Raw genomic sequence first — 26,131 nt, forward strand, 5'->3', positions numbered from 1 at the left:
GTGATAAGTCAGAGATAGCTGGTTTCTCGAGGAAGCTACAGAAAAAAACGATATAGAGAACAAAATGTAAATAAAAGTTCTGTTTGTGACTCGTGATGTCACTGTGTCCCCGCGCTGAGAAACTCCCCCATTTGCGCTCTGATCACAGTTGTTGTCGAGAGTGACTGATGTCTGCCACCACTGCGCGCTGTGGAGAGACGATCATTGAACCCAACGGCATAATAATGGCATCGCTGACAGGGAGCCTCGCTCTCTCACGGTCGACCCAGGCCATTACCTGAGCCGCACCTGTGGACTTCATCTTCTCTTGTCATTTACACACGCAACAGAAAGCTCACAGGCACGCGGGCGCGCGCATCACGTGCACCCTCCACTGACTGGGGATCGTACATTGTGCTGAGTGGACCGGATGGCTCATATAGGTTCGGCGGCTTAAATGGGAGCACCTCACACATTTGGACGACTTGCACCGTCTCTCCAGTAACTTTGATGGGGACTTCGATACCAAGCAGGGAAAATGCCTGTGATGAAGGGACTATTAGCGCCGCAGAACACGTTTCTGGACACTATAGCCACACGGTTTGATGGCACTCGTAAGTTTGCTTTTAATTATCTTTTGAACAATCTTTTTACCAGCTATAATAGTTCATGGTTTAAGTTTTGGGATGGCCTGTATTCTCTGGTTTGAAAGGAGCTTGAGGCTGCAGTTTATTTCCTGGAAATCTTTGAGTAGATGAACAGCCACCTGCAAAAAAAAAATCTAGTAAAGAATAGGGGGCTTCTCGGTTTGTTGTCCCTGATGCGAATGGCCTTCCAGTCAGACATCAGGGCACCAGATATCTCAGGCTCGTTTGCTTTTAAGGATACAGACTTTAACTTCAAGGTAATTCAAATTTGTTTCATGTCTCAGGGAAAAAAGGAAAGCCGGAGAAGCTCCCACAGCAATTAGCAGGCTGAGGCTGTCGCTGTCCGCGGTGCTGGACGCTCAGCAGCACCACAGACAGCTACAAAGGGTTAACTGGGCGCTCACACACGCTCCCAGCTGCCGTCCACGCCACACATGAGGACGACTTGTTCACAAGTTGCAGCCATATGTTTGATGCATATGTTTGTGACCACACCTGAACACATCCAACTTTTTTTTTTAGTTGTCCACACATCATTTTTTCCCCGTGAGGTTAACCTTTATTATCTTTGCTCTTTGGCAGACAAGTCCTCCCGCCGGTCTGAGACCAGCAGTCGCATTTATCAAAATTAATTGGTCGGCGGCGGCATTACAGCAAGCCTTTCCCCGGGCTGAGGAACACACACACAGGCATTTCTAAACGACAACTTTTGTCTGAACTCTCGCCTCCTATCTCAGTAGTCTTCTTCTTTTCATAATGAACAGTCTCCATGTTTCTCTTAGAGGATTCTTAGAAATCAGCACTGTTTTACAGCTGGAGTTTGCTCCACGTTTAGTCAAGGTGAGCTGCTCTACTCCCATTCTCTAGGCCTGTCTGTCTTTCTGCTCAGTTTCAACTCATGTTCAGGCTTTTAAGAGTTTCATTTTAGTCCCTTTTGTTTGTTTAGGCAGCCATCCTTAGACATGCGCGTTTGCAGTGATTTTCTTGGTTTAGAAACTGGCTGTCTTTGCTCTTTGATTCAGATAGTTACTATAATGGTTCAGTAGGGCTGAAACTAATGATTATTTGTATTCTCGATTAATCAGCCGATTATTTCCTTGATTAATCGCTTAGTTGTTTGGTCTGTGAAACCTCAGAAAACTGTGATGGCCATTTTTCACAGTCTCCTGAAGGCCGTTTATTCTGTTAAGACAAAGAAAAGAAACACATTGTCACATTTGAGAAGCCTAAACCAATTAGTTTTTGGCATTGATTTTCAAAATAGTTGTCGATCAATTTTCTATCTATCAGCTAATTGATTAATCATTGTAGTTCTATGTATCAGTGTACCATACTACATATAATTAGAGGGGGCTTGGTAGACTAGACCAGAGACTAGTGCTGAATATTATTTATTTGTCAAAAACACACTCAAACAAAAGCTTTTGTGTCTTCATTGGTGTTTCAAAACATCCTTTTAAAACTTCTATGTGTGTAACATCACTCTGCGCCAATACTTGCCTCTTATTGTTAAAATCTTTATCCTCATAGATCCTCATAGAGTTTGGTGATAATAATACATCCTGCATTTAGTGGCTGATTCCAGCCTAAACTCACCACCTATCGCCACTTATTGGGATATTCTACATTTTGTCCAGTATATCATACCACTGAGAGAGGCACTACAATAACCACAGACATCCTTCCTTATTTCAGTCCCCGTATCTTCAGTTGAGCACCAGTGTATGAATAAGAGCAGGCTATATGTCGAGTGGCAACAAACATCCAGCTGCCTGGGCAGTAGCTCTGTTTTAACACAAGGGAATTGGAGAGGCACTGTGCCTAACAAGTGGCTTGTCTTTGAGCTGCCAGGTAGAGGAAATGAACGGTGGATTTGAACTGCAGGACGGGGCAGACTGGAGGCAGCGGAGCTTGACGGGACAAATTGGGTCTGATAGCCAGGCCAGGAGCAAATATAAGGGAGGTGCTGGGCTCACTGCTATGCGATCCCCTTTGACGTCACCCACAGCCCGGGGCGAGCAGGTTGGACCTGGAAACAGTGTATGATAAATGGATGAAAGTGAAAGTAATCAAGTCTTTAACTTGATCAGATTTGTACTCAGAGAAAAGTTTTTACATTTACTGGTGGCCTTTAAAATTGATTTAACTTTTTAAGTTTAATGTTTGTACCCAGGCTTGTTTAGATAAATTGAGGCATCCCAGGCATAACCTAGTGGTTACAGAGACAGTTAATAAGTGGATTAATTTAATTAACAGCTGTGAGAAGACACCAAATGCATCATGCCTGCTCATTTAAATAGCTCAGATGAGAGTAGATGTAAAGGTTTAAATCATTTTTCCATGCTTTAAGGAACAACAGTAGCAGCTTTTTGCAATAACTCAGAATTCATTGGAGGAGGAGGAAGAAAATATTCAGATTTTCAAAATATTTCTACAGCATCCCACAGCTGACTTCGGCCAAGTTGGAGTTCATTTTGAACAAAGTAATCTTCTAGCTCAGTTCATGACCTGTCAAAAGACAATGTGTGTGTGTGTGTGTGTGTGTGTGTGTGTGTGTGTGTGTGTGTGTGTGTGTTGCACTGTGTGCTTTGTCAATATTATTGTCATATTAGTTGACAGACACAAACACCTCTGATCACTGTGTCGGGATCGGTGTGTCCCAGCTTGCCTGTACTGTAACTAAAATAACTGAATCTGTCTGTAGCTCTGCACTGTGGTGACTGTGTGAGAGTGCTGTGACACCTTCTGTCATCACTACAACACCACGCCATCCAGGTGACTAATTTTACCACCTGTCCGTCACTGGAGCTGTGTTTGGTGGTGTGCTGCTCAATTACAATCACACATTATCACTTAACCTGTAGTGTAGTAATTTGAAGAGTATGCACATTTAGAGCTGCTACTAACTGTTAATTTCATAATCGTGTAGTTTCTAGATTAATCGTTCATTAAATCAGAAAATATAATAAGAAATTCCCAATACAATTTTCCCAAACTCAAGCTGACTTCTTCAAATAGCTTGTTTTGTCCAACCAACAGCCCAAAATCCAAAGATATTTAGTTTAATGTTATAGAAGGCTAAGAAAACCAGCAAAGTTTCACATCTGGGAAGCTGGAACCAGTGAAGTTTGGGCATTATTGTTTTAAAAATGGTTGATCAACTATAATACTAATACTACTTATACTAATAGTTAATTAATTGACTAATAGTTGCAGTTACATACACTTTTGTTGGGAAAAAAACAACAGGACCTAAACTATCACAACTCATTCAAAGTAAACCTGTTGCAACATTTTGCTAAAATCAATTAAAATGAAAAGCATATGATTTCGTTTGCCTTTTTATCAAAGTGGGAGAGTTAAGATCTTCAGTTCCTTTGTAACTGGCCTCCCATATAGGCGGTCATATCACTGAAGTGCAGTTAAAATTCATCCACATGTTTGTCTGGATAGCAAACTGTCACTTAATACCTCTGAAAAAGTCACTGGTCTCGTCACCAGTTCAGAAAACCTGCTGACTTGACTTTCTGTCAACCATTGATGGCCTTCATCGTATTAGGCTGTCCTTCTGCCAAATTAAGCAGATGGTTTGGTGGTATAGTTGTAGCAGAGGGCTGTGTAAAGTCTCCCAGTGTGTGCTGCTGCATGCTTCCCTTATCCTGCACCATTCTTCCAGATAGCTATTTTCCAGCTCTCAACGCACACTAGTTCCACCTCCACTAGGCAGGTAATTACTGTCACAATCACTGATGCCAAGACTTGGAACAGCTGTGTGTTGAGTTAGTATGTTTAAGTGTGTGTGTGAATAAAAAAGAGAGAGAGAGAGAGGATCTGTATGTGTGTAAAGAAAGATGAAGACACAGAGGAGGAGAGTAGAGCAAGAAGAAAAAAGAAAATGTGCAGCATTTTTCACACTTTGCTAGTTTGTGTCACAAAACTTTATGTGTGTGTGTGTGTGTGTTCAGCTGTCTTAGAGCATAAGGGTTGTAAAGCAGAAGTTTCCTCTCCGCTGATTAACTTTCTTTAAATGCAGCACATCTAATTAAGCTGTTGGCTGTGGGATCCCACATCGTGACTAGCACTTGCTGCCAGGTGAATGTTTAAAAAGTCATCTGAGTATCGCACACAAAAGAAGAAACCGTCGCTATCAGATCCTGCTGTCTCAGGGAAGACAGGAGGATATACTGTTGCTGTCCCTATGGCTCAGTCTCACCAGCAACCTCATGACCTGCAGGAAGACCCAGGGAGCTAATTACTGAGTACGGGAGACCACAGACCACATGCTGACGCACATATGCTTCAGTGAGGTTTATTAAAGTAGCGATAACCTGGAGTATTTGTTGAGATTAGACCGGGTTACACATGTCATACAGAGTCAAAAACATCAGAAAATCTTTAATTCCCCTTAATAGACACTCAGTACATTGTTATTTTACCATCTGATTATGCTAACTTGCGAAAAGGCAGGTCTAATGTTGTCCTCAGTGAGAGAATGACTGTGAAGGAAGTAAGGAGTGCAGTTATGAGACTGTGAGGGAGTAATCAATCACCATTGACTGTAGTGCTGCAGGGTGCAGAGGGGCTCTCACTTACTGCCAATATATTGGCAATGCTGTTCCCATTTTCTCCAAAGCCCACTTAATATCGAGACTGTTTTATTTTAGGGTAAAAATAAACAGAAAGGATGGAGCTGTGCTGTATCCTAGTAAACAATGTAGAATACAGAGGACCTCTTTTTCACAAAATCGTATATAGAAGTATGGCCTTAGTGCCCATGTGCTCCAGGAAGTAGCATCATTCATGCATCCTTGTGAAATAAGTGGTCCTGGAAGTTTGGCGACAAAGGGCTACTTAAGGTATGGCTCCTGAGCTAATCGGTAACATGCGATCCACGCCCGCTAGCCATAGCCAAAACACTTCACCAAGCTAACAGGCTTATCACCAGCAAATTAACTGGACACAAAGTTCACCATATTTATTTGAAAGACATATTTGTATCATGAACTCCATTAATTCTAATTGTTCTATTATTCAAACCTTTTTTTGACCACTTGGGAGCAGTGCACCATCCTGTAAACACAACATTGACATATTATCATGGTGACCTTAGCTAACGCTGCCTACTGACACATCCAGCAGAGACGGAGCAACATTAGCATTCATTTGTGTGCGAGTGTTTCAGGCGACCTGACAAATGTCCAATATTCACTCTCCCCCTAGCTTTGTCCCAGACTCCACAAAAATATCTGGTGCTTTAGTTAAATGCATCACAAAATAGTCACTTTGTCTGTCTGCCGTTTGTTTCTGGGCATGTAGTATAGTGAGTTTATCAGAGCATATTATTTTACTGAACATAGCTGCCTGCTGCTCCACTGTATACACTTAAATAACAATTATGTGCCTCAAGACAACATGTTTTATCTTGTATGAATTAGAAATAGGCTGTTTCTTACAATGCCATCAGTTACATGTCTCGTACAAGATCCTCAGCATCTACATACTCACTCATTGTAAACCAACATAGCTAAAGGCATCGGGTAAGTGTGGAAAATGGAAATTAGCATTTTGAATTAATAGCAACCCAGCAGTATCCACTTGCTTTAACAAGCCTTTGACAAAGTATTCAGTTAACAGGACACAGGCAGCCACCATCATCAGTAGAGACTCAGCAGGCAAACGCTGTCCTCACTGTAAGGTCACTAGACTTGATTATTACTGTGCACTTAAAGGAAGCGAGTACGTCATCTGTTCCACCAAATTTATGGGACTTCTGCATGAGAGCCTCCCCATCACCGTGGACGTTCTGCCTTGTTAACCGCCTAATTAGCAAGATTCCTCCCCTAATCACCATCTCTAATGGCCTGTCCAAAATGATCGACAAACGGGGTTTCACCAGCAGAAGTCTTGGCCAAGTCGGACATTTTTAGTCTCAATTAACTTTATAAAATGGGTTGATTGGGTTTTCTGAGAAAGAGAGAGAGGCTATGACAGAAATTTTGAGAATGCAGAGAGGGAAGTAGACAACGGAGAAAAAAAAGATACTGACCAAGAGAGATAAAAAATAAAAAAAAAGCAGGGAGGCAGGCTTGCAAATTACAGGAACGTAATGACTGGTGTAATGTTTCAGTTGGTGAGAGCCTAGGGGACTATATGATAAAGAGCCACAGAAGTGATTAAGGCTGTGGATTTGTCTAATGATTTTCTCTCTTCAGTTATATGGTGTGAGAGGATTACCACTGCTTAAATGGCTGTGTAAGTCCAGTATGTGTGTGCACATTTATAGATGTGTGTATGCTGACTATGACTTCAACACAAAATACAAATAATTGATGCACAACCTATGATTTGTTGATACACTACAGGACCTTTGGTATGTGTACATTAACCCCATAATCCCATATGTTGACTAGCTTTAGTATCCATTGCTTAGACAAACTGTACAGTTGTAACCTTGGTTGCTATGGTGTGTGTCAGTGGTTACTATGGCAACTCTAGAGTGACTTTTTTGTAGTTATGTGGCTGCTCTGTAGCAGTTCCTTAGAGGCTGGCATGAATTCTGGCAAAGAGGTGAGGAGGTCTTTCCATCCATCTCTCCACTTCCCCGCCAATTTTTACCACACTCCATCTCCATCTTTCATCATCCCACCTCTCACAGCTCCATCTCACTTTCTTTCAACTTTTCACATCACCCTATCACCCTCTGTCCCTTCCCCACCCTCGTCTGTCTGCCTCAGTACATTTCTCAGCCTCTCCTTCTCTTCCCCTTTCCTTTCCACATCCCCCTCATCTTTCACTTTCTCACCTGCTTTGCCATCCATCTCTTTCTTTCCCTGCTGTGTCTCTCTGTCGGTTTCTGCTTCCCTTGCTCTCTTTCTCTCTCCCTTTCTATGTCTCCATTGCTTCCTCACGCTTGCTCACCCATCATATGAATTGTTGTGCTGTAAATAGCTCAGGGGTTACTCTAGATGGTGTCCGGGGGCTGTCTAGGAGCTGGTAAATGTGCATACTGAGCATTTGTGAGTGTGTTTAAAGCCACAAATCTGGGACAAAGCAGTGTGTGGACAAGGTATCACGGACACACACTCACCTCTTTCCCTATGTTCCATTTGTTTAGGAGAGCTGCAATTTGTGCCTCAGATTTCCTCTGACCCACCTAGAACTAGTAAATTCCAGCAAGTCCTCCAACCTGAACCACATAACAGGTTGTCATTGTTTTTAAAAGCGACCCATATATGTGTTTTCTGATCTGGCACCCCTGTTGTTGAGTCTACAGCCATGCTATCAGCTCTGTGAGGCTGTACTTAGGCACAGTGGTGCTATGAGTAAACAAAACAATGTCATGTACATTGTCACTGTCATTGTGTGCATGCTAACATGACATATCACAATAACAATGCTAACATGCTTATGTTTAGCAGGTGTAATGTTTACTATTAGTAAAAGTATTTGGGAAAGTGAAATTTTGACCTGATGAAGAGTGGAGGAAGAGTCAGAGGATCACCATAGTTCTCAATGTAAACAGTTATGGTCCGGTGTACGCACCTGCACACAGACTTCACGGTATGTAGATTGATGCACGTAATGCGGAACCAAAGTTCACAAGTGCAAGTTCTGCCTGAAAGCTTCTAGCCATACGGCATGTGCTAAGGTTAGCACAACAAGCTGTTTGGCGTGCGAGTCACTCACACTATGGCGAGTGCAAACGAAATGCTGGAGCTGGAAGACCCACCTGCGTCCTTTAAATCTGTTGTTTGGGAACAATTCAGGTCCGGGCTGCTGGTAAAAGTCAAGGAATTATCAAAGTCAGCAGGTTTCATCCTCTGGGAACCATGAATGTCCGTTCAAATTTTTTGAGCTAATCTATAGTTGATGTGGATATACATATGTCACTCGCTAAGTGATCAATTTGACCAGCCAACATTGCCATCCTTAGAGCCATGCTGCTAGCTCGGCTAAAAACTACTTGATTGAGGTTGGAAAAAACACAAATCTCCAAACCACCAAAAGGAATGAATTTCAAGAGGAAGAAGTGTTTTGATGGTATAATTACACTTGAAAGTATCTTTTATTAATAGCTCACACATGCTTTACAAATCATTTGTTCACCAACAATTACAAGGGACTTAATTTGACTTTTATTGCATAAGAAGGCTCTGTAACCATCTCTCTCCTCTTCCGTCTTGTTCTCTCTCTTCTCTTTCCTCCTCTACCCCTCCTCCTCTCCGTGTCCCTGTGGGGTTTCTCCAACAACTGTCTTGCAGTAGTGTGAGCATGAGGGGAGATGATCTATGGGCTTCTACACCGGAGCAATTAGCCAAAAGAAATTCAGCATGGAGAGAGAGATACAGTAGAGAAATGGGAGGTGATGAAGGGGTTGAGACAGAGGAGAGAGGATCCAGATTTTTAAATAAAAAGGAACAAAAGAAAGAGACAAAGTGGAGGTGGCGGAGGGGCAGAAAACAATGAGATGACATCTGAAAAGGACTCAGAAGGCGGGATGATTCAGACTTTTCCTATAGCAGAGATTCGGGGTGCAGAAAAAAGATAGTAAAAGTAGACAGATGATGCTCTTGTAAAGGTGTTGGGGAAGAAGGTGAAGGGAATAAATGGATCAGGGAAAAGAGGGATAGTCTGGTGGAATTCCAAGGGCAGAGAGGAGATGAAGAGTAATTAGGCGGAGAGATCCAAAATGGTATAGGAGGGACATAAAGAACAGCTGGGAGGAATGGTTGATAAGGGAGGCAGGGAGGAAAGGAGGGATAGAGCAAAGGACAGTGGGAGTGATTGAAAGAAAGTGGGAATATACAGGTAAGGAGGGAAGGAAAGAAGGGAGCAAAGGTAGGCATATAAGAGGGTGGAGGGAGGCAAGAAGGGGGGTATAATGCTGGTGCATTAGCAAAAGAGGAAGGTAAGTAGCCAGGGAAAGTAGGACAGTAGGAGCGAGGGAAGAAAAGAAAGGTAGGGAAAAGGAAGGATGAGGGAATTTGGATGAAGGACAAAATACAAAAGATAGTATAAAGTTCAAGAAAATGTCAATCCTGTTCTGTGTCAACCTTTTTTGCTGAGATCAAATGACACAATTTATTAAACAATTCATAAAGCTCCTGAAAACTTGCTTTCAAAACTTTTCTCTATAACATTAAATATGTATGACTAAATAAACACCAGTTGAAAAAGCATCCATAGGTGTTATTTTTTAAGAAGATAAAAGATACAGATAAATGCTAACATCGCCTTGGCTAACCTCCATACGCGCATACATACTGTGCTCTCAATGCAACATGTCTGTCAGTTCTGTCCAACCAAAGTAATCCACAGTCAAACACAGCTCAGTGTGTGTTTCACTGTAAACATTCGTTTTCTGTCAGCACCATCCTCTCGTGCTCTGGGAGCTGCCACCAGACAGGCTGCAGGCCTTTTGCTCCGGCTCCCTGAGAGGCCAACAGTCCTTTCCGTCTCACTCTTGCTTACCCCGAGCCTGAGGGGCCTCACGCCTGACAGCCGGTCCCAACGCTGAGACCCGCTCTGACCATCTGTCTGGGCCACGCAGTCAGAGTATTACAGCTGACATGACATTCTCGTTGTGTTTTTCTCTTTCTTGAATGGGTATTCATCTATGTTGACACATAGTAAGATTGTATTAACCAAGATGACTGCTGAGATGTGTGAACTCAGTGACATCGCTAAAAAGGAGTCGGTTGGGACAAGAAACACGAGTGGTGAGATGATCAGACAGATCAAACAAACCTCCAAGAAAAAATGGAGGTGAACTGTAAAATAATTACCCAAACTGTCCATTGGAAACATCTATTGCGGTTGCACACAGTTTCCCTGTGCAGTGAGGGACTATTACCAATGTTTCAGGTACGCTCACTTTCGATTTGATCTCCAAATAAAGTGGTAACCTGGCTACAGTGGTTATAAGGCTTGTTTACTAGATCTGAGCAAATAGTAAACCAGAATTGTCCTTTATTCGCCATTACATAATCTCAGGGTAACCTCTCCTGTTCAAAGTCCCACATTCTTGAAAGTGACATGAATCACAATTTTTTAGCGAGTGCCAGCAAGCGTGCAGAAGCAATTGTTGATCGCTGAATGGGGTTATAAAAAGGAACATGTTGCCCGTTCCTCTAGAGGGACGCATACAAGGGTTTCGTTCTCTGCTGCTGTATTCCCAGTTCAAATCTAAGGTGGTTTCCTTCAACAAAGCCTGACGTACGACATAAAATAATTAAACATCGGTGTTGGTGGAAAAAGGAATTATTGATGCAGAAAATTGATTTTTGTAATGAAATATAATTGAAACAAGTCGTTTTGAAGGATGTCTCAAGCAATGATTATAAACAAGCTCACGTCGCGCTTTGTGTGTATGTGTATGTGAGTGTGTGCTTGACTTTATTTACTGTGATCATGTTAATGTCTCCTTTAAATATGCATGTGTGTGTGTGTGTGTGTGTGTGTGTGTGTGTGTGTGTGTGTGTGTGTGTATGTGGTTTGAGACTTAGGGGCTAGTTTGAGCAGGTTTGACTGCTTATCAAATTACAGCAGTGCGCACAGAAATACACACACCTACATCCACGGACACACATGATCGAATCTGCCAAACCGCAGCAGTCCACTGTCTTGTATAATGGGCATTGTACTGTAAACATTAGCTGTCTATCAGCGCAGCTCAGCATCATTGTGCGCTACATTGGCACTGTGGGTGTTTGTTTGCGTGGATGGGTGTGTGTGTTTGTGTGCCGTAATAGATGGATCCAGGTATAAACAGCTGGTCCTCTTCAACTGGGTATTTAGAGCTAGACATAAATAGGCTAATTAATTGTGAGAGACTTCAGCACTAATGTGATTGTGTTTTAACTGTCATCGCTCCAGCACATTCCCCTCTGATTCTGCACTCCTGCTTTTTCTCTCACTCTTTTCTTCAACTTCTCCTTAACACGTAACCTCTCTTTACTGCAACTCTCGCTAAAAGTATTACGAATTCATGGTCAGTTTCTTGACACGAGGGAATGAGCTTCGTGTCAAGAGTACCATTGCTCTTCAGCTTGCAGATAAATCCATCATTCATTGAGGTAAATGACCTTCATGTTGCAGCACACACAGGCTTTCATCTACATGAGCTGAGGATCCCATCAGCCTTGCTGTCCGTGTGTTAAAAGTCACATTTTAGCCACGATGGCTAGTGAGAGCGATTCAGTGAAACAGCCAGAGGGCCACTCCTTGACCAGTTGGATTTGCTTTCATTTTTATTATCTGAAGTTTCAAAAGTGGGTGTTGGGAGCTGAGAGGTTAAAGCAGTACAGTGTCCTAGATGAGCTGGCAAAATTTTAGTTGGGAACTGTAGTCATAATGTCCAGCTTCCATGTTGCTGAAGAAATCATTAAAGCTGCTTTCATCAATATCTGTATATAACAATGGATCACATGACTGCATGTAATGTAAAAGGTGTTTCTCATACTGACCAACCCACGGAGAATTATTATCCATCTCTGCTCTTCCCCTTAGCTCCACGGAGCGTCTTTCAGCTCACTGATTTTGATTTTGGTTTTACGGCCTGAAAATGTACGGTTTGGTTCACTCTCACCAGCTCTCATCAACTTCTCTCAACTTGCAGCCATTGCAGGCGGCTGTTTTCCAGAAAAAGCTCTGATGAACCCACTGTACAGTACCTGCTCAACACTAGCAAAGACAGACAAAGTTAGCAACTAGTGAGTGAACAAGGGAGCATTTAGCAGCTAAAGAACCAGCAATTTTTCTAGAAGAGAGTGAATATTGGACTTACATTTGCAGGTGACCAAAAACACTCCAAAATAAATGTTGGTCCACCTCCTGGATGTGAAAATACGCAACTATTAGTTAAAATGTATCAACTAAGGTCATATACATACAGGTCAATGTTGTGTTTACAGCTTGTTGTGCTCCCAAGTGGCCAAAAAAATCAATTCTAGCAGTCTTCATGCTTAGTCAATTGAAGTTTAAAAGCACTCTCGCAACTCTTCGTAATGTTAATTACTGTTACTACTGTTAATTAATGATATTTATTTGCTTTGCTAGATATTTGCAGTGCTACGGGTCTGTGGTTGTTAAGGGATTGGTGTTTGGGACCTCCAGGAATTCTTGAAGGAGCAAAATAATGAATAGTTTAAAACTATAGTTGGGTCTGTGGGGAGAATATTTTTCCTTTTCACCTAGAGTCAGAAAAATACATTGGATATTTTTTTTATGTCACTACATTCAGTGAGAGGATATGTTAAACAGCCTTTGGGGAACTTTAACAATGTATTTCCTTTCTTTTGAGAGGAGCTGGGACTTGAGCTAAGCTAGGTTAAACTCGCTGCTCATTATTCCTTTAAACTCTATACAGGGACATCAATAAGACGTTGATGTTGTCTAAATCTGGGCAGGAAACATAAAATGATTCTACCATAACTCCCCACAACCTCGAGAATAATGTAATTGCCTCAGCTCCTTGTCCTCATCTCACCTTGCCTCTTTTTCTCCTGCAGACAGCAACTTCATCCTGGCCAATGCACAGGTGTCGAAGGGCTTTCCCATCGTCTACTGCTCTGATGGCTTCTGTGAGCTCACGGGATTCTCCCGGGCCGAGGTCATGCAGAAGAGCTGTGCCTGTAAGTTCCTGTATGGGCCAGAGACCAGCGAAAGCATCATCCTCAGCATTGACGACGCCCTGGAGGAGCGCAAGGAGTTTAAGGATGAAATCATGTTCTACAAAAAGACAAGTAGGCAGTGGAAAGCCAGTTTTGTTTTTTAGTTGTTTATTCAGTTGTTGTCATCTTTGTTCCCTTCATTTATCATTTGATTTTGCTGCTCTTTTGTGCTCATTCTTCACCATAAAACACAGACTCTGTGCCTTCCTCTACCATTTACCAATTAAGCGTTGGATCCAAGGCAAGTAGACGAGCACAGAAAGCCATTAGAGAGTGTACAGACAAAGCGGTTACCGTGTGGGACTTTGCCCGTACATTCCCATAAATGGATGGCAGTTTTCTGTGGCTATTTCTGAAGAAGCCACATTTAAATTGGCATAGATGGACCCATGGATAGATGAAGTAATGGCAGGATAAATGGCCATAGAACTTTTTTTTATTGGTCCATTCTCATTAAAAGGTGATTAAACAAAGCAATCAGTCACAAAAGTCCCCCAGTTATTATTTAACGCTGAGACACATTAAACTTTCATAGCTGTCAGCTAGTGACTCCTTAACTCTGTCTCCTTCGATTACTCTGAGCCCAATAGCCAGCCCTGGTGCGGTATGGTTTGGTGTGTGCCTCGCTGATTAGCCAACTGGCCAGTGAACAAGATGGAGACGAAAATAATGAGCACATCTAGGCATCAGTGGATACATGCTCGCTGTGATGTGGGATGGTGCCATGTGCCCTTGCATGGTTATTTTTCTTTACTTTCATGTTTCATGTTCCTGTTGTGTCTTGCAGTAGATTCAGTGTGTGTGAATCTACAAACTTTTTAAATTAAGCCTGGCAACATTTGTGTCTGGTGGTGAGTTTCTCTGCTTCTCTCCCATCACAAATCAAGAGAAATCAGTTATTTGTTTTATCAGCACAGCAAGCTTTCTCATTTCTGCAGAGACCAAACACAACTGTAAAGATTGAGACTGTTTGTTCCTGACCTTGGAAACAGATTGATGAAATAGTCTCACTGCTAGGTCCATTTAGTAGCTGTTCTGGAGCTTTTGATCATTCAGGTCATACTTGACCCTTTTGACCTTTCAATCTTAAGAATTACTTAAAATGCTCAGAAAAATTTAAACTCTTTGTTTCACTGTTTTCATGCAGCGTGACATTGTGTTCATGTTTGCAAATTCCTTGTTGGGAGGGGGTTTATTTTATTATTTTATCTTCATCCTAACCACTCAGTGGCAAGTGATATATCAATCCAATCACCTATCCAAGGTGGCTGCTGCTAGGAGCAGTTTACTTGACGTTTTTCACATTGATCAAAGACATATGTCGATTTTAGAGTTGTTTTTTCTCGGAACAACTTATACTTCATCTGCACTCCCCATTTTTCTGTTACAATTTTTCATTAATCTAGCTTGGTAGCTAGCTAGCTCATGGAGCCCACTTTTATTCCTACATGTTAAGTTCAATTGTTTCTCTAACTGGGGGAGAAGCCATTCATAGGCAGAACACTAGACCTATTTAAATTGCACAACAACAAATGGGAGGTGTTGGGAGAGATGTCTGGATCAAAAGCTCCAAACAGCTACTAAATGGACCTTGTGGTGAGATGGACCTTGTGGTACAACTGTAAGGATTGTTTGTAATAAAAATGACTTATGCAGGTATCATGGTATGTGCATGTGTCAGATGGTTGTGCCACTTTCCGAGATGACTCTGTGTAGTTTGCATAGACACAACTTTGCTAATACCATCACAGATGTGACTGTCTACGCCGCTCTGTCTCTGGCTTTGTTGGCTCTCCTGTCACTCCCCAGTCTCCTTTTCCCTTCTGTTCTCTTTCACTTTTGTCACCTTTCATTTTACCATCAGTTTTCTTTTCTTCCACCTCTTTTACCATTTCACATAGTACAGTTTGTGCCAGTCTGTCTGTCTGTCTCCCATGCTGATCGGTTTTTTTTTTCTTTCCTTGCCTTTTCATGTTGTCTCATCCCTCTCTCTCCGTCTGTCATAGCAGAGTCCTAAAAGTAAACGTAGCTGATTGACTCAGTTTGTCCTCCGTCTGTCTGCCTGAGAAAAGAGAAAGCTGCGTGTTCGCAATCAGGAATGCTCCTTCTCTCACTGTGTGCTTGATAGTGCTGCCTTGTCTCGCAGGCATGCAGATATTCACACACACACACACACACACACACACACACTCGCTCGCTCGCGCGCACAGAGACAAAAACACTGTGATTGAGTCATCACCAGGCAAGGAAGATTTAGTGAGTGGGAGTGATGGGAGGGAACTCCATGGGAAATCCCTCTTAATCAGCAATTCATTTCTATTCACTAAATAGACGAGAATGAAAGGTAGACCATGACCTCTGCTTTGAAGACGGTCATCTTGACAAAACCTATGTGCAACAAACGATCTAAAGGGAAACGTTTTTGGGAGCTTTTAAAAAACCTTTTCCCTTTGATGAAAAACATCGGACAAAAATATCAGCTCAAATAAGGAATTCATTAAATAATCAAACTATCAAAGAGGAAAACATGAAACATGAAAAATACCCCACCATCTAATAAAACTACCAGCAAAACAATGTACCAGGGACACAGTCGCATATACGCCACAGCATGATGTGGATTAGACTGAATTTGATGTGATTAATTAATTAACGTTAACAAGATTAAAACCCCTGAGATGCTGTAATGCTCAACATAATTTTTACTCTTTTTATGCGAAGATCCTTTAAGAAATTCAAGGTTGGGGCCAGAGGAAAGGCTGTGTTGTAACCAAATTAAAAATGTGTGTCCTCTGTACAGTAACCCCTTTAGAACATCTCTCTGTTGTCAGATTTGTCTCAGCTTAATTGCATTTTTGGGTGCTGCAGGAATGAGTCCTAAAACCCAGAAATCAGTTAGCATTTTTACACTTCAGATTCCATCATCTCGAAGTCAATAGGTTTTTGGTCAAATGCCTGAAATGAGGTCTGTGGTTAACACAAGCTTAAGAGATTTTAAGGTAAGTCAATACCCTACTCGTGAATTTTGGAGGTTTTACGTGTCTTAAAAAAGGCGGTTGCTAAGAAGTGGCTAAATGAGTGGATACAGTGGATGTTGCGGACATTTAATGTCTTCATGCCAAACACGGAAAGTCATCTACTCACTAGTCCACCTTTACAACCTCGTGCTATATGTCTATATGTCTATGATCTGTTTTCTCTTAAAAGTTAAGCTTAGTGGTGGTGACGTTGAAGTAATGCGACTGTGGTGTAGTTCATTTATTGTTATATATTTAACATTCGCTACAGCTGATGGGAATTCAGACAATAGTTTAAGAGGTGTTCTGTCAAAAAGTGAAGAATAGTTTTTTAGAAAACTTTATCTGCTAAATGCTCCACTATGTTCACCAGCTAGTGGAAGCAACTTGCTAACAAGGTTAATAGGAGCAGTGACACTGAATCAAAACAACGCTCTGAGTTTGGTGATAAATAGCTGTGGGTTCGTCACTGTAAGCGACCCCTTTCACATACACATAGTCAGTTAATACATTGTAAATATAGAAATATTGATTAGAGCAGCTTTAAGTATTAAAGACAAAAACCTATGCACAGAATGATGCAATATATTTGAGCATTTTCTAAACCAAAAAATAATCAGTGTCCTGTGACGACTTTTTGATAAATCAAGCTTATAAAAGTGAAACAATGATCAGCACAAGCACAGGAACACTGGTGCAGAAACACACATGCTGACCCGCAGTTCCTCTGAAAAGCAATCTATTTAGCAGGAGATGGGACCTCAGAGATGGGTTCATCTCTTGCGGTGCCTGGGGAACAGGGACTTGGTCTATTTAAAGGCTCTGCTTCTCCAGAGGGACTTCCAACTGTAGATAGGCTTACTAATAAGTCTGGGAATCTGTGAAACTGTTGCTCTACACACACACTCACACACAGACATTGTAAATCCATTTTGAGTATAATCAGAGATGTTGTATAGAAGTGTTAATAAGAGCGTTCTCCCCCTTTCAGCTGTGCTGTTCTGGTGCCTGCTGGACATTGTGCCAATTAAGAACGAGAAGGGAGACGTGGTGCTCTTTCTGGCTTCATTTAAGGACATCACCGACACGAAAGCCAAAGCCATCCAAGAGGACAAGAAGGAAGGTCAGTATCTGTATGAATGTAGGAGGTGTGTTGTTATTGTTGTTGAATTGACTATAATGGCTCCCAGACAAGGGAAGGCAATATCCACTCATTATAAAAAGCTCTCAAATGTTTGCTATTTGTTTAGCTTATTTTGGTGATGTTAAGGCCATTGGTAAAATTGCAAAGACAAAACCAATCCTCAGCCTCCATGGTAACACAAAATCTGTGTGATTGCCATGCGCTGAAGGTTAGTTTGATTTCTCCAACAAAAGGGTGGTAAGACCACTATACCATCACTTCACTCTTGCTTAGTTATTTTGACACCTCAGTTATAGGAACCTGATATGTGTGCTCAGTAGAATAGGTTTGTTTGTTGTTGTTTTTTCAAACCAACCCTACGATACGTTCATTAAAACCATTTCCTTATTATGTTGATAAAAAAATGTAATTCAGGCATTGAATGCCTTACAAAATGTATTTGCCATTGGAAAGTAAAGTATATTAACATACAGTTTTGCGATAAAAGGTTTGCATGATGGGCCAAAATGTTTTCAACTTTTTTCTAAGGATATAGGGACAGCATTGGCTGTGATACATTTTCATATAGAAAGTGCCACCTCACGTTTGCCCTTCGAATGTGTTAATTATATTCATCATTGTAAATACAAAGACCAAATAAAGGAACTAAAGCTGCAAATTCTGCCATCAAAATCAATTTCCTCAAAGGATTACCTTATGGGCAACACCTGAGCTAAAGCCAAAAGCAGCCTACAAAGCAAGAGAGAAAGTCAATGTGTGTGTGTGTGTGTGTGTGTGTGTGTGTGTGTGTGTGTGTGTGTGTGTGTGTGTGTGTGTGTATATATGTGTGTCTGTGAAGTCAGCAAACTGACTTTTCTCATCTCAGGCCTGCCTCCCCTGGATTTGCCTAATTACTCTCATTACTGTAAATAAGGGAGAACAGGAAGCAGAAAGCAAAGTTATTTTTGCCCACATAATGAAATGCTTTTCATAGAATAGGAAAGAGGCTGATGCAGCATGCCTTTAGACAGAGATGAACATCTCACTATAATGGGTTTGGGTCTGATAAGTTTGTTTAAATTAGAATATGCCTGTGAAGTCTCTGGAAATATTTACATGTTGTGTGTTTAAGCCAGTGCAGAAAAGTCAGTAAGTTTGTTAGTACGTAAGTAAACTTGGTTGTTATAACACCAAAGTTACAAAGCGCAAAAATAAAACCATCATAGGTGATAGATATGAGCAATTTCCCTCCGTGCTGGGGAAGCCTCTTAAGGACAGACGGACACCTCGGATGTGACCCATTTAGCTCTCTGTCTGAACAATGTGGACAGTGTGTGCAAAAGAGGGAAACCCAGTCTCCGGCGTCAACAGTCTCCTCTCTTTTCACCCCCCATCTCTTCTCCTCACCTTCTCTATTTTCTCCTTTTCATCTTGGGCAAATTCTCACTCCCAGCTTTGTTTCTTGCTTTCTGGCATCCTTTCCTCACCTCTCTCCCTATCACGTCTATTTCTCATCTATACCAGCTGCTTTTACAGTATATCCATTCCCAACTCCCCCATCTGCCCTACATGCCTTCGCCCTCATACACAACACCCACCCCTCCCCCCCTTATGCTCCCCTTCTACCCCACAAGAATGGCTATAAAAGCGGAGGGAAATTCATTAGATCTAAAAATAAGCATGTCTCTGTCTCTGTGCTCCTGCCGTGTCGCGTCCCCCAAGGCTGCGCCACGTTATGGATGGCCCTGTCTGTTCGCCTCGTCTGGAGTCCGTACACACACTCGCAACACACACCACAGAACGCACTCACTTTCCAAAGGACACTCAAAAGCAGTTATCACTTCTATTCTCCAGGTTTGTTATTGCCGTTATCCCCCCTCAAGCCAATCTGGCCTCAGTCCTTTCCTGTGGATTCACAGCAGTGAGAATGGGGCTCAGAACCCAGCAGCAATAAAATGCCTTCTCCTATTACCCAACTCCTTGGTCTGAACACATCAGTCCTGCACTATCTACTTTATCTACTACTACAATACACACACAAGCACAGCAGCAAGCGCACAAACCCACTCCAGTAGCGACTGACAATAGAAAATCAACAATACTATACTTAACTGCCTCTCTGCTCCAGCAGCGTCTTATCAAAGCTGAAAATTGCGCCGTTTTGTTGGATTGTTTACACAATAAGACATGATCATCCAATATTTATGGCTGAATAATGCAAATCAAAACAGGTAACACATGTTCTTCGACATTTACAAAAGCTAAATGACTGTAAATACCCAGTTTTTTCCCACTTTGCTCAGAGATTGTGCAATTTGTTCAGAAATGACACATTCTTCCTGTTGCATATTCATGTTTCCTATTCAGGACAGAATATTATGTATTTCATCAAGCATAATGACTGATTCAGTCATCAAGAGTTAACCTTGGGGGGTAAAGTATTGTAAGGGGGATGTGTACTAACTTTTGTGTGTGTCTGTGTGTGTGTGTGTGTGTGTTTACAGAGCGACGGCGCGGCAGGGTGAAAACAGGCTCTCCATTCAGCTCAGCTCGTCTGCGGAGCAGCACAGTGCTCTACCACATCTCTGGTCACCTCCACAGCAGAGAGAAGAGCAAGATTAAACTCAACAAGGTATCATCAGACACTTCAAACAATTGAGCAGGATGCAACATGATGAAGGATCATTACTGTTACTTGGGAAGTGAGAAGATCCTTGCTGGTATTAATACAGTGGACACAGTCAAAGGGCAAGGAGCTGAGGAGAAATATTGCGTCTCAGACGGGCTCAACACACCACACAACTCTCCATTAAACAACGTGTTGCATTGGCTGATGCTCGTTATCTCAGAACATCAGTTATTTTTAGCATCAATTTAATCCCATTTTGATTTAACCACAAGCATACCACTTTGTCAAAGATCTTTGTGACCAGAAGAACAATAGATATTACATTAGGAAACAACACAAATGTCTAAAAAGTGTAATGCATTCATTGATATTTGGGGCAGCACAACACGCTTTACTGGCATATTATTATCTTTTAAGTTGAGATGGCAAACTTGGCAGCAAAAACAAAATCCTATTTACACTTCCAGCAGACACAGAGCAACATTAGCATTCATTTATTCATGTTTTGGTATTTGCCAACTCCTGAGGGAACCATCTGGCAGTTTAGCTCCACTACAGCATATTACTGTAGCTAGTCGCTAACTTAGTCGGCCATTTGGTGCTAGGCAGGTAACATACAACTTCACTGAAAACAGCTGCTGCAGCTAGAAACAAAGTTGATGAGAGCAGTGAGAGTATAACAGTAGCAGTAGTTGCAGGCCGTACAAGGTACAAGCATTATTTTCTGTGATTGAGCTGCTTGATTTATCAGCCTTTTGATATTTATTGCCTTAATATTGTTAAATATTAGTTACAGTACTGTACAGCTAATTAGGTCCAGTTACAAGTTTAACCAACAAAGTAAGGGGATGTCACAGGTTGATGCTACTTATATCTTTTGTGTTTTCTTATCATGTCCTGTCCAGAATGTGTTCGGGGATCCGCCTGCTCTGCCAGAGTACAAGGTAGCCGATGCCAAGAAGTCCAAATTCATCTTACTGCACTTCAGCACATTCAAAGCTGGTTGGGATTGGCTGATTCTGCTTGCTACATTCTACGTTGCTGTGACGGTGCCCTACAACGTGTGCTTCATCGGCGATGATGACGACCTGACCCGCAGCACAACTGTCAGTGATATCGCAGTGGAGATACTGTTCATCATAGGTTCGTTGCAGAACTGAGGACAAAACTGATCTAATTTAAGAGCAAATATGAATACTGGGCTAGGCTTTATAATTACCAGAATTTACAATAACCAAACCCCCAACTCTCTTTGTTCCTCTTTCTGTTTTCCCACCAGACATTGTTTTTAATTTTCGTACAACTTATGTCAGCAAGTCGGGCCAGGTGATCTTTGACGCTCGACAGATCTGCATCCATTACCTGACAACATGGTTCATCATCGACCTGGTGGCCGCGTTGCCCTTTGACCTGCTCTATGCCTTCAAAGTCAGCGTGGTGAGTAGCCATTGGCTTGTCACTTAACCCCCTGGGTTTAATAAACATTGTAAAGGTTTTTTTTTTGTCACTCGTGCTATTGACTTCCAAGAAATCTTTGATTTAAAATACAACTTTTAATGATCAAATAAATATGTTAGATCCAAACAATATCTTATATTCACGTACAATTCTCTAAAAAAGATTTTTTTAAAAATACAGTAAAAACATGAAGGATAAACAAGGAAATATAAGTATAAGCTAATAGAACATGACTTTGATTACTAAAAATCTCATGATTGATGGATTGTCCAGCAGCAGAGACCCGCTCTCTTATCTCTTGTCAACACATTGGTGCATTGTAGTGCAACACCTCCAGCACATTTGACATTTCGTAAGGACAGATTGTGTGGAGTGTTTCCAGCTCTGCTCGGCGCCTCTTTGTTTCTGCGTATTGATTCAACATACTGTACAAGCGCTGAGAAAACAATCAGACCTGTATCATTAAAACCTTTTTCTCTTCTGCTTGAGTCAAATATATGGCCCCCTTAAGAATGGTTGAATGGAGGAAGAAACGGAGATGTGGAGCAATTAGGAAGATGTTCCTGTCTTGTCCTCGGCTGAAGGATATCACACAACTGAAGCACTTACACTATAGGGAGGTTGTGATTGGTTGCTTATGGACATTTTTTGCTTTTTGGCCTCTTCTCTCTCAGAGAAAGAGATGCTGTGACTGTGCTTTGAGCTGCTGTTTGCTCTCACTCAACCACTGTAATGTCAATCAAAGGGTCCAATATACTGTGTGAGTGCGTGTGTGTGTGTGTGTGAACAAACACACACAAAAACAATTAAGCTGTAGCTCTTAAAGACTCCTCATACAGGTAGAAGAACAGGAATCAAACCAGTCAAGTGGGACTCTTTTTAACAGGACTGAGAGGGATTATAGAAAGGGAAGAAAAAGAAAGGACAGGTACTAACAAAAAAAGAAAGAAAGAAGTAGAGAAGGAGGAGTGGCCAAAAAAAAGTGCTGTGAAAGAAAGTGTGATCAAAATGATAATAGATGTGTTTTATACTACGAAGGGGAGGGCTGGGGGAGGGCTGGGCTCAGTGACGGGCTGCTCCAGGCGAAGGTGCCTGTTTGGTTCCAGATTCTATTAATGGAAATACCACAAGCTCCCAGTAGTTCAGGATTTGGGTGTAGGGCTACTGGGCCACAAGCTCCCCTGCCGCCGCCGGGCAGAGCGGGAATGGCCGGTAAATGCTGAGCGTTCTGCGTGATGTCCCCTCCAAGGACGGAGCATTCAGACTGATGTTCCCTTTGAGGGCAGACGCCATCTTTCACCAAAATGAGCCAAGGGGCCTCAGCAGTGTCCCTCCCGGGTGTTCTCCTTTCTTTTGTTTTTGTCGTACATCTCTGTCGTTTCTGCTTTTTTGGCATGTTTTACAGTCCATCAAGTGATCCCATTCCTCCCTGACTTTCCTTGTCTTTATTTCCTTCACAGTTTCCCATTCCCCCTGATCATCCCCTCTATACCTGACTTCGGTGTTTTGTGTTTTTAGTTAGATTTTTAGGTACAACAAACAAACTTATATTGTCACTGAATTTCACTGCACTTCATATTTACTTGACATATTTATATTGACTTAAATTGTGACTCTATCTCTAGTGATAATGTCTTTACACGTGGGCCAAAGACAGCCATTTGTTATGAATACTTAACTGCTACAGTCATTATTAAAGCTCCTATGGACATGTATCCTCGGCCTGGAGGCCTAGATGGTATTGGAGAACAGTGTTATGCATGCTTTTTGCCCCAATACTGCTGCATCAATAAAAAAAATGAAACTGAATACGACCAGCACACTGTTGTGATTGGCTTGTAGCGCTAAAGGCGTGGCTGCGGGGGGAGAAATAATGAGCATTATTTCCGTGAAAGCTACATGTGCACAAATGCAGCCTTAAAAAGCAGACGGAAAGTAAGCAATCAAGTAGCAAAATGTAAATTTCACACCTGACGAGCAGAGGAAATGCAAATGTGAGTGGATGGGGTGAGGTGGAAGTGGTAGAGGGAAAAGTTGAAGAGGGAAAAGTTGAAGGAGAAACTGGAAGGCCGTGTGCATGCATTGTTGGGTACATTACGTTGCTTACGGCTCATACTGCTGGAGGAGAATGGGATGTGGCACAGCCTGCTCTCTCCATAGGTGGGTTGCTGGATGGTGATAGATGGTGGAGAGTAGATGGAGCTTCTCCCCAGGGCTCGGTAGGAGGCTTCATTACCCCTCGTGCTGCACCAGTTCTCTAATTCTCACAGCAAGAGTGTGAAAAAAACGTCATAAAACATACTGGAGACACATACAGGAGCTCTGTTAAGGACTGTCCACACATTTCCTCCTCTTAGCTTTGTTCAAACGATTTGATCGTGTAATTCCCTCTAATACACACACACACACACACACACACACACACACGCACACACACACATTTTCTCTCTCCTCTTTCTTCATCATTCCTTTGTTGAACATCCCACATCCTCCCTCTTTCTCCCTCTGTTTATTTGGGTTATTATGTTATATATACCCTTTCTATAGAATGTCTGTCCCATTTTCTCAGTCACTCCCCACACACACACACACACACACACACTACATAAGTACACATGCAACATACATCATCATAGTAAGGTTACAAATATCCTCCATGTCCTACACCCTTCTAAATAATAGCTGCTCATATATGTGTGTGTGTGTGTGTGTGTGTGTGTGTGTGTGTGTGTGTGTTGTGGGGTGTATGTGTGTGTCTATATCCAATGGGGATACACGATGGCAAGCCCTAAATGATAGACTGTTGGTGGAGATTGCATGAGGAGCAGGTGCACAATGGATGACATTCACGTCACATCTACAGCACATGAATGTGGGAAATGTGTGAAAGGGAACATTGCATTGTGTGTGTATGTAAGTCAGTAGAAGGGAGCAGAAAGTAGTTTCATTTGTTAAAGAGTGACAGAACAAAGACGAAGCTGGAGTAGAGAAATGCTGTATGGTGCGATGGTGAGGATTCAAAAAAACAAACAAACACACCTGAGAGCGAGCACCTGATTGCTGTAATTGGTAATTTTGTATTCAAGGATCCCTCATCAGGAAGTCTTCATATAGAACATATTGTTGATGTGTTTACAAGCTTTTTGTCAAGTTCTAATTATAGATTCTGAGAGCATTTGAGCAGCCTCTAATGTTGGAGGGGACATGAAGCATGGTTAAGAGCTTTTTGTCACTTCAGGCAGAGCTATGTATGCAATTATGTATTAGTGTGTGTGTGTGTGTGTGTGTGTGTGTATTAAGCTGGTTTGTCACTCTTCCCATGAGATTAACTGTCGTTAAAAAAGAGACGATTGCAGTCTCTGCTCCTCACTTTCATAGTTTCTGTTTCACTCTCTTTATATCTGTGTCTGTCTCTGACTGACTTTGCTCTCAGCAGAACACCAGAAAATCTCAAGAAATGAAAAGAAAGGTTATGTAGTAACACATGTTGCCTTCAGAAGCTATAGTTGTGGAGAGGGAGGTGGTAACGATGTAGTGTTCATATATAGCAAGACAATGGTGTGTGTTTTGGTATAAATGATAATTGTGACACCCGCCATCTTCAGGAAATGCCCTCTGTGACAGAAACTGCATGAAATGGATCAATTCGCCATCTGCATCCTAAAAATAAATTCAACCTTGGGTCCTTAATCCCCAGGTGTCCGTGGTCCACCTGTTAAAAACGGTACGTCTGCTCCGTTTGCTGCGGCTGCTCCAGAAGATGGACCGCTACTCGCAGCACAGCACGGTGGTCCTGACGCTGCTGATGTCCATGTTCGCCCTGCTGGCCCACTGGATGGCCTGCATCTGGTACATTATCGGCAAGATGGAGATGGAGGCCAACGCCTACAACTGGGATATTGGTGAGTAAAGTAAAGATTATGCCAAGTAGTACCCTCAAATCCCAAAACACCTCTCGACCGACAACATCATTCCTTCCACAAAACATGGCACATAATAACAGTAAATAAAATACTAGATACAAGGAAAATACAAGAGTGACACAATATGGCTTTTACAATGAATGCAACTGCACGGCTTTCCCTCCATAATCCAGTTTGAATGGGGATTTAGTTGCTGTGAATTGAAAATGAGAAGGGAAACAGAGAAGGTCTGTTTACAGAAAAATGGGCTAGAAGAGTTCACAGGAGTAAAAAGTTGCACGACATTAAAGAAAAGAATCAAAAGTATGAATCTAAACGACTAGCACACTGCCTGCTGCTACCTGCTGCTGTGGTGAGAGTTGAATGGCATGTGAAGTGTGCCTGCTACAAGACGGTGTCAACTTTGGTACATAATGCTAAAGCGATGAGGACCATTTAGCGTCAACCATGATGAAATGTTGGGCTGGGACGAAAGACACTGAAAACCAAGAGCAGATTTAGGCTTTAAATCCATAGAAATGAGAGATTTGATCTCAGTCCAGCAGCGCTGCACCTGAAGTGTGGCAGTTTCAGAATGGATCTGAAATGGATATTCATGACACACAGACAATTGTGCTCTTGATGCACATGTAATTGTTTGTGTTTTCTTTATGCATACAGTAGTGAGGCCAGATGACGTGTATT

The 26,131-nt window shown here is 42.0% G+C and overlaps 1 protein-coding gene across 1 annotated transcript in view; it reads left to right on the top strand.

Moving 5' to 3' along the window:
* Positions 1 to 517: 517 nt before the first annotated feature.
* kcnh8 (potassium voltage-gated channel, subfamily H (eag-related), member 8) overlaps positions 518 to 26,131 on the top strand; it is a 46,072-nt gene continuing 20,458 nt past the window's right edge. The window contains exons 1-7 of the mRNA XM_070921186.1: positions 518 to 593; positions 13,136 to 13,369; positions 17,306 to 17,437; positions 19,942 to 20,069; positions 20,972 to 21,209; positions 21,346 to 21,503; positions 25,222 to 25,426. Coding sequence (XP_070777287.1) covers positions 518 to 593; positions 13,136 to 13,369; positions 17,306 to 17,437; positions 19,942 to 20,069; positions 20,972 to 21,209; positions 21,346 to 21,503; positions 25,222 to 25,426 — 1,171 coding nt within the window. The remainder of the gene's footprint in view (positions 594 to 13,135; positions 13,370 to 17,305; positions 17,438 to 19,941; positions 20,070 to 20,971; positions 21,210 to 21,345; positions 21,504 to 25,221; positions 25,427 to 26,131) is intronic.

The sequence above is a fragment of the Enoplosus armatus genome, chromosome 16 (assembly GCF_043641665.1).
Source record: "Enoplosus armatus isolate fEnoArm2 chromosome 16, fEnoArm2.hap1, whole genome shotgun sequence".
NCBI lineage: Eukaryota > Metazoa > Chordata > Actinopteri > Centrarchiformes > Enoplosidae > Enoplosus > Enoplosus armatus.